The sequence below is a fragment of the Drosophila kikkawai genome, chromosome 2R (assembly GCF_030179895.1).
Source record: "Drosophila kikkawai strain 14028-0561.14 chromosome 2R, DkikHiC1v2, whole genome shotgun sequence".
NCBI lineage: Eukaryota > Metazoa > Arthropoda > Insecta > Diptera > Drosophilidae > Drosophila > Drosophila kikkawai.
In genome coordinates, this window is record NC_091729.1 from 3272926 (window position 1) to 3282373 (window position 9448).

The 9448-nt window shown below is 48.9% G+C and overlaps 2 protein-coding genes across 2 annotated transcripts; both read right to left on the minus strand.

Annotated features, from left to right (window-relative positions):
* Positions 1–2803: 2803 nt before the first annotated feature.
* LOC121503176 (uncharacterized) lies at positions 2804–6189 on the minus strand. The gene is made up of 5 exons (XM_041777379.1): positions 5918–6189; positions 4541–5805; positions 3668–4419; positions 3423–3591; positions 2804–3366 (listed from the first exon to the last, which is right to left on the minus strand). The coding sequence occupies exons 1-5, from the start codon at positions 6187–6189 to the stop codon at positions 2804–2806; spliced, it is 3021 nt and encodes a 1006-aa protein (XP_041633313.1).
* Positions 6190–6303: 114 nt separating this feature from the next.
* On the minus strand, positions 6304–7923 carry LOC138928068 (uncharacterized). The gene has a single exon (XM_070284351.1). It carries the CDS (start codon positions 7921–7923, stop codon positions 6304–6306), a length of 1620 nt encoding a protein of 539 aa, XP_070140452.1.
* Positions 7924–9448: the final 1525 nt, after the last annotated feature.

Consider the following 9448-nt stretch of genomic DNA (forward strand, 5'->3'; position numbering starts at 1 on the left):
GGAAACATACAGTAAACGAAGATATGAGAAGAAAATCTCGGGTAGGGGGCCGAATTCGGTAACACAAACTGTTCACTGTAGAATTTTCACTGCCGCGGCGCTCGACTCGAAACACACATTCACTAGTTTGATTATTATTATTTTTTAATTTATTGTTCCGCTGAAGGAATGTCAATTAGCACTCTAAATAAATGACCAACCAACTCGCGGAGTAATGCGCGCCGATTTACATATGTATGTATATATGTATGTCAAGACCGTTTTGTTCTTTGATGTACGGCCGAATATGGGGACATATGTATGTATTGTATGTACGGAGAAATGAACAACGAGTCCAAAGAAGTGGGAGAAAAAAACGAATTGCAGTCAAATAGATGTGGAGAAAATCGGATTTGGATATAGATTTTTACGTTGTCCGATTGCCGTGGTGTTGGAAAACTCGGATTAGGAGTTGACAAAAATCGTACGCAGGTTGACCGAAATTTAAATTTCGGACAACTATTGACGACCGGTAGTTAGAGACGGGAGGAAAGGTTTTACTTATCTTTTTTGCGGTGGCACCACCAAAGCTGCTGGGAAAAAAGGATTTCAGGACGATATCCTTATCCGGCTCGAAGGACCATGTTCAGGAGGGGGGTGGCCAGGAAATCCTCCGCAAAAAGATTCAGTAGAAAATTTATCCCACGAACAAAAAGAAAAAGCAGAAATTCGGGGTCGAAATGACAATGGCCCGCTGCCGACTGAGAAGCCCAGCTTAACAGCGCGAGAGCGGGAGAGCTGTAAATTGGAGCGGAGTAGCCGTCTCTAAGGTCGACTAGAAGCGAGCGTCGATCGGGAACACGGATGCGTGCGATCGGGAATTCCGTAGAGCGGAGAGCGGGCGAGCGCTTGAGCTTTTGGACGTTTGGCGGGCAGAGGGGGCAAAAACTCGAGTCGCACCTAGGCCTATCTCCATTCCTCTACTTGGGTTGTCAAGCAATCATTTACTATTCCTATTTCCAGAATCAATTATTGGTCAGACTCCGAAATAGTCCTGCATTGGCTATCATCTCCTCCACGGACTTGGAATACCTATGTTTGCAATCTGCTGAGAATTTGGAGGTTTGTCCACGTAGCTGCTGGCAACATATTCGAACTGGCGAAGTGGCAGACTGCGCGTCCCGAGGCCTATTGCCAAAGGATCCGTCGATCATCCGATCTGGTGAAATGGACCAGCTTGGCTTTTTCATTCTCGTTCGACTTGGCCTCCCATCAAGGGGTAGTATGTTTTGTCGACAGAAGAAGAGGCATGCTTGGAGGTAAAGGCCGAACCCCACTTTAATCTATGTATGATCAACAAAATCTCCTCATGGTCTCCTTTACTGGGGATACTTAGCTTCTGCTTTCGCTTGGTTCATCTTTTTCGCGAAAGGAATCAACTTTCACCGTTCCTGTCGGCGTGGGAGCTACAGCACGAACTAGGATATTTACGCACGTCCAGAAGGAGTTTTTCAAAGTGGGTTTTCCACTCAGCTAAACACTGAACAAGAAAGGAAACTAACTGCGGCTCGCCGAAGTTTGTATACCCTTGCAGATTGCAATTGGATCATTAAGAATCAAGCCATTATGGTTAAATAATTAGAAAAAAATTAAAAAATAAAAATTGAATTGCAATAACTGAAATGGAGTGGGCGAAATGGTCAAAAAAAAGTCGTCGTCCTTCTAGGATGGCGTGGTCGTCGGAATAGATGGGATGGACTGGAGTTGGGCTGGCTGCTGAGTCCCACAATATTCCAAATTAGTAGGCGAGAGGGGGTAGCTTCACAATTATATCACACTTTATTGACTTCAGTTCTTGATTAATACTAACTTAACTACATGGCAAACGGGCTGGAGGGACCGCGGAGTGGTGAGTTCGCTGCTGGAGAATAGCGAGCGAGCGCAAGCGCTCGCCGCTTACACTGCCGCTCATAACTTCACGCCCTTCTGGCGTGAACATTCTCCCCCCCTTGCGCTAGCAAAAGGAACCAGGATCAGCATCAGTGTTCCAGAACGGCTCCGGAAACGGTCCATCCGAACACGGTGTTCTGAGCAACAGGCAAACCATCCTCGAGTTTCAGGAACCCCGGTTGGATCAGCTTCGCAAACACGTCTGAGCCCAATACGAGGGAGATGGTTGCCGGGCGGTGAAATTGCTCATCCGCAAGACGGATGTCGCCGAACTTAGCCCGTGTGTCGTCGCTCAGAGCCCGAATAGGAGTCCAGATCTTGAGGCTCGGGTCAAGCTTCAGGACAACCTCAAGCTTGAAGTGGCCTGTTCGGGATCGGAGAGTCGCCGAACAGACCTCGTCGTCTCCCAGACTGGTGAAAGGCAGCCGGAAAGCGGCCGCCAGCGATCGGTCGATACTGCTCACTGCCATACAGGGGTCCATCATCGCCGCGGTCTCGAACGTGGAGGATCCCGTGTCCACCACGACGATGGCAGTTGGAAGGATGTGGACCGTCTTTTGACAAACCAACGCGGCCACCGATGGGGTCGGAGCGGAGACCTCCGGACGTGGACGCTCAATGGCGACTCGGTTGGGCGACGATGAGTGGGAGACGGACCCGGCGGAACAGCGGGGATGCGACCTGGCGGATTGGCGCGGATTGCGCGACGGGTGTGGTGGAGACGGCTCCTCGTGCATATGTAGCAGGGTGTGATGGTTCCAACCGCACTTCTTGCAGCCACCTTCGCTGTGGCAGGTCCCCTCGGAATGTTGGTGGGCGAGGCAATTTGAGCATAACTTATTAATAAGTACTGCTCGGAGGCACTTCTCGGCACTCAGCTTTCGGAACCTCTTGCACTTCCGAAGAGGATGGATTCCCCGGCAGACTCGGCAGCGGTAGGAATGAATATGCGGATAAGGTCATCGGCTCCTGGGAAGACAGAACTAATTCTGCCGAGCCGCCATTCGTCGGATGGCAGATTGTCCTCCTTGACGACTACCATGTCGCCGATTTGGAGGTTTCGGGTCGGATATTGCCATTTGTAGCGTGTGTGGAGTTCTTTTAGATACTCCTCTTTCCACCGAACACTAAACTGCTGATGTTGGGCCCTTAAATGTTGCCATCGATTGAGAATCGATTTGGCTTCGCCCTTTATCTCGGGCTCCGCCATGGAGAGCAACGGTTCTCCAACAAGAAAATGGCCCGGTGTGAGGGCCAGCAAGTCTGAGGGATCTTCGGACATCGGAGAGAGGGGTATTGAGTTGAGGCAAGCCTCAACCTTTGCAAGGAGCGTCGCAAGTTCCTCGAAAGTGTACTTGCGGGTCGCAGAAGCTTTGTAAAACAGAGTCTTAAAACTCTTGACGCCCTCTTCCCATAGACCCCCCATATGTGGAGCCCCTGGTGGAATAAATCGCCATACGAGCCCCTGATGGCTGTATGCATCAGCCACAGACTCATTGACGGCTTGTAGGAAGTCTCGAGAAAGCAGAGTTGCTGCCCCACAAAGGTCTTGCCATTATCCGAATGGACCCGCTGAGGACAACCGCGCCTCGCTACGAAACGAGCAAAGGCCGCTAGGAACTTCTCGGTTGTCAGATCGGAAGTGGGTTCCAAATGGATAGCCTTCGTAGAAAAACACACAAACATGACACTTTGTTATAGTATAGTTTTTGATCTCGAAAGGGCCGGCATAATCAACGCCCGTGTACGTGAAAGCCCTCGAGAAGGAAACTCTGTCTGTCGGAAAATCGCCCATCAGCTGGGTTTGAAGTCGCTTCTTGTAAATCGTGCAAATCTTACACGGATTCACCACAGCCTCCACCAGATTCTTGATTTTAGGAATCCAATACTTCGATCGGATAAGGCGTACAATTAATTGACTACCGCCATGAAGAGTAATCTGGTGAGCAAATTGGATGAGAAGCCGAGACAGTCTGCAGTCATAGGGAAGTATTATTGGATGGCGTTCGTCATACTGCAACCCTTTGGCAGCAGTAAGGCGACCGCATGCTCTTAGGAGGCCGTGTTGGTCGATAAACGGAAACAAGTTCGCAATCGGACTTGACGCTGGAAGGGACCTTTTCTCGGCCAGATGCTTCTGCTCTTGGCCATATGCTCTGCGCTGCGCAATGGAGATTAAAACTCTTTCTGCCTCCCGGATTTCATCACTTGTTGGTCGTGGAGTGGGCGAGATCGAGCTCTTGCGGCAGCGTTTAAGGAATCGCAGAACGTACGTTAAGACCCGCAGAGCTTTGTCCAGTTTGGAGAAACGCTCAAGATATTCTTCGGACGGGGTCTTGCTGAAATGCACCTTGACTGCACGCTGTTCTAATTCGGTCGGATCGATGGCATTTTGGGCAGGCCATAGCTCACGAGGCCCTTGCAACCACTCTGGTCCTTGCCACCAAAGTTTGCTATCCACTAGATCGATCAGAGGTACGCCTCGACTGGCTAAATCGGCGGAGTTTTGTTCGGAGGGAACGTGTGCCAAACAGTCGACTGGTGTTGCCTGAGTGATCTTGGCAACTAACTCTGTTGGCCACAAACGTAGTCCAGTTGCAAGCAGGCTTACGTAACCAGGCTAGGATGATCGTGGAATCTGTCCAGCAGCGGAGATCGGAACTGGCGGTAGGCAAATGCGGAAGGATTGCTCTCACCATTTCGATTAAAAGCACCGCTCCGCAGAGCTCTAGTCGGGGGAGGGACACGGTTTTCACCGGAGCCACTCGTGTCTTGGCTGTCAGCAGACGAGTCAAGATCTGGTGACCCATCTCGACGCGGACGTAGATAGCAGCTCCATAGGCTTTCTGCGACGCGTGACAGAAGCCGTGGTGCTCTACGATGACCTCTGACTGGTACCCAACCCACCTTGGAACGCGGATCTTGTTGAGGTCGGAATATTCTTTGAGAAACGACTGCCATCTCTGACTCATGTGCGTGGGAAGCTTGTCATCCCAGCCTAAGTCTTGCAGCCAAATCTCCTGCATAAACATTTTGGAACGGATGATGAACGGAGCCAGCCATCCGGCAGGATCGAACAACTTAGCGATTTGGGATAAAACTTCCCGCTTTCTGTAGGAAGGTTCCACGATTAATTCTGGAGGGACGAAATAGAACTCGTCGGATTTTGCCCTCCATCGAATACCAAGCGTCTTGGCCGTGCTTTCGGCATCGATATCGAGGAACTCGCTATGGAAATTTTTCTCAGCTGGAATGTTGCTTAGTATGCTCTTATGGTTAGAAGTCCATTTTCTTAATGGAAACCCAGCAGAACTCAGAGCTGCTCGCAATTCTTGGACCGAATCTTGGGCGCCTTTTACGGAATTTGCGCCGGCCAGCACGTCATCGACATACATGTGATGCTGAATAATACGGTTGCCCTGTGGAAATGGCCCTTGGACATCCTTTGCTAGCTGTTGCAGCACTCGAATAGCCAGGAAGGGCGCGCAGTTGACCCAGAAAGTAACTGTCTGTAACTCGAAGTCTCGGATATCTCCTTCCTTATTTCGGAACAGAATTCTTTGAAAGGGTGTGTGCTTGGAATCGACCCAAATCTGACGGTACATTTTAGTAATGTCCGCACTGAAGACGTATTGGAAGCATCGCCACTTCAGGATCTGAATAGTCAGATCGGATTGCAGGACTGGACCAGCATGAAGAATATCATTTAAACTGGTTCCATTTGCTGAAGGGCTTGAAGCGTTAAATACAACGGGAAGCTTTGTAGTGGTGCTTTCGGGCTTGATCACCGCATGTTGTGGAAGATAGTAGGTAGGAGAAATGTGAGTCGACGGAACTTCTTTCATATGACCCAGATCCAGATATTGCTGAATCACGCTGTCATATTGCTCTTTTAGGGGAAAGTCTTTTTTTAACCGATTTTCATTTCGGAGAAACTGAGCTAACGCGATGGACCTCGAATACCCTAGACGGGAGCGTCACCACGTACCTCCCGCTTGCGTCTTTCTTCGTCGTTTGGAGAAAGTTCCTCTCGCAATAGGAATCCGACTCCTTTACCATCTGGACTGGTAGATCTTCCACCTCCCAGAACTTGCTGAGAAGCGTGTCCAGTGCCTCGTCACCTACTTGGTGTACTTGAGTCGTGAAGGATGCGACTCTGTTTGAGTTCACCTGGGAGATCGGCCCCGTAAGCACCCATCCGAAAATGGTCTCTTGGCCTAGTAGAGAGCCGCAAATGTTTCCTCGCGTGCCACTTAGCATGACCGAAGGTAAAATGTCGGCCCCGATCAGAACATCAATTTGCGAACTCTCGTAAAATTTGGGGTCTGCCCATTGGAGAGCGGGCAGGTCTTTCAAAGAATCCCGAGCTATTGGTTATGAGGGCAATTTGCCCGCCAATGCCGAAAGAAGGTAGGCTGCGGTGTCTAACTGGAGACCCGGCTTAGTAGGAGATCGAACTTGAAAATGGCAGAGTCTGGTAGACTTCGCCGCAACGGATTGGTTCAGCCCGGAGACTTGAGTTTGGATGCTGCGGAATGGCAGCTTGATCAAATTGAAGAGGCGTTCGGAAATGAAAGTCGCCTCGGATCCCGAGTCGATTAAGGCTCGTGCTCGGTAGTTCGTGCCCAGATGGCACACATCGATAATTGCCGTGCTCAGCAGAACGGCTGTAGTGACAGAGGCGAAGTAATTTGGATTGCTCGTCGATGCATTACTGCTGGAGGGTCCTGAGGATGGCTGAGCAGAGGGCGTGGTGGATCTCGAATTTGCAGGAGTTGCAGTGCGATGTAGCAGCGTATGATGCCTCCCCCTACAAGTGAAACAGCTGTGCGTGCTCGTGCAGTCATGTAGCTGATGGCCTCTCGCAAAGCAATTGAGACAGAGCTGCTTCTTTTTTATGTAGCCGGAACGCGCGTCGACGGACATTTGGAGAAAGCGCGGGCATAAGCGTACTGGATGATTCTCCTTGGAGCCTAAGTCACACCCTTTTGGTTTGGTGCTGTCCTTCGTTTCGAAGGACTGAAGCTTTTTCGGGACTGCTTGAGTCGGCTTCATGTCCTCGATGGCCTCTAATGTGCGATATCTTTCGCTTAGGAAGGTGTTCATCTCTTCCCAAGCCGGAATGTCGGATTTCGACGTCAGGGACTGTTCCCATAGAGAAAGGGTAACTTTCGGCAGCTTGCTTGCGCACAGGAACACCAGCAGACAATCCCAGTTGTCCGTGGATATTTGGCAATGTGCTAGCGCTGTCAAACACCCCTGAATCGTGGACTGCAACTCTTTCAGCGCATGACCAGATTCTTGGGAGATGGAACTCAAGTTGAACAGAAGCTTGAGTTGGCTGTTGACTAAAAGTCGTTTGTTTTGGAAACGGTCTTGAAGCGCTTCCCACGCAGAGGCGAACCCGTCATTTGTGAGCGGGGATTTGGAGACGATGGCTTTCGCCTCGCCGCTCGTCTTCGTGAAAAGATGGAAGAGCTTCTCGACCGGTGTCAGCCTGGGGTTGTTGACATAGACTGCCGTGAATAGGTCCCGGAAAGTGGGCCATCGAAGGTAGTCCCCGTCGAAGACTTCTGTATCGCAGGGCGGTAAGCGGCAACCGGAGGAAATTATTGGCTGGGAGGGTGGTTGCACGGCTTGAGGCGTGGCACTGTCAATTGTCGCACTGATCTCTGCTGAACATGACTCATACACCGAATAGCAATAGTCATATTTGTTCTGCAGCACGGGCACCATTTCGAGGCATCCTTCTTGAGCAATTAGATCGGAGCATGTGTCGTACTCCGTCTCTACCTTGTCCCATAAGGCTAGAACTTGTTGCAGGCGGACTTGTGTCAGATGTAGGGACGGGGAAGCTTGACCCGGAGTATTGATCTTTGCTTCAAAAATGCTCACACGATCGCTGGCGGCTATGAATTTGGGCAACGACACGGTTGCGGCCGTTGGCGGTTCGGCCGTTGGCTGTTCGTCCGTTGGTTGTTCAGTGGATGCCATTTTGTGGCTGCTAGAGCGTGTCACCCTCAGGAATTCCGGCTTTGAAACGGAGGGAGACTCTGACTTTATGGCAAGCGAAGAGTCGCTAGCTTTTGCCACCGGCCGAGAGATGACTATTCGTGGAGCGTTTGACGGACTTGTCGATCGACGATCTGCCCCTTTGGAAGTGGAAGCCGAACTTCTGATCCCCGGAGTAGAGGACCTGGGTGCTGACTGGACTCGAATGGCCCGCGGAGAGGATGGGTTCGACTTAGCCGGGGAAAAGATTCCCTTTTTATCTCCCTCTACGGGCATACTCAGCTATGCTCTATGAAAAGAGAAGGCCTGCCCCCCGCAAAAAGAAAAGCGAGTGCACGGAAAAGGAACTTTAATCCTTAAACGCTGTGGAAAACCCTGCGAAGCTCGCAGAATAAAAAAAAAAAACGGCAGGAAAAGAAAATAACCAAATCTAGCTATGATCACTCGCTAGCACGAGGGAACTGAGCTGTCAGTGACGGATCTACGAAACGCGTACGGATAATAGAATATAGCGAAAAAAGTAGCTAGATCTAGCTACAAACTAGCCTCGGAAATTGTTGCAAATTCTTAGCCACTTACTCAAAATTGGCTTCTTCGACCTTAAGTTCCGGAATACGTCAACAGCAATCGTAGAACTTTGCGAGAAAAAAAACCACCCGCCAAAACTAGCTGGAAAAAGCTTATAAATTTGGCGGAATATGTCAATAACTTTTGGGAATTATATGGATTTTTCTTTTGTTTTTTCGGAACTCACAAAAGGATCGTAAAGAACTACGTGGAAAGAAATTCACAAAATAGCTGAAAAAATAGCTAAAGGAGGCCAATGGAGATTGATATGCAGGAACCGCACGAAAAAATAACGCCCACCAAAACCTAGCAAAAAAATCGAAACTAGCTAAAATATCGGCTTGACCAAAAACTAGCGGCGAATAAAACAAAAATAGCTAAAGGTGGCCAATGGAGATTGATATACAGGAACCGCACGAAAAAATAACGCCCACAAAAAAAACTAGCTAAAAAATCGAAACTAGCTAAAATATCGGCTCGACCAAAACTAGCTGGCGTATAAAAAATGGCTAAAAAATAGCTAAAGGAGGCCAGTGGAGATTGCTATCCTTTATTTCCAGGAACCGCACGAAAACTAACAACGCCAACAAAAATATAGCTAAAATGAGGAAAATAGCTAAAAACTTGGCTTGACCAAAAAGCTAGGTGTCGAAAAAATAGCTAAAAAGAGTGGCGGTATTGGTTGTTTAAAAAATTAAAAAAATTTCGGTTTCCTTAAAAAATTTTGTTCCAGGAATTAATTTTATTTTTTCTCGTGGGTGGACGATGTTTTTCCGTCGGCACTTTGCCTTTTCGAAAACGTATAGGTGCAGGTGTTTGTGCACGCTTTTTATTATATATATATATTTTTTTTTCTTTGAATTTCTTTAGTTAATATTGAATATTTTTAAATAAAAACACTGTGAGGAAATTGTCGTGTGGAAGTTTTTGGGTGTAATTT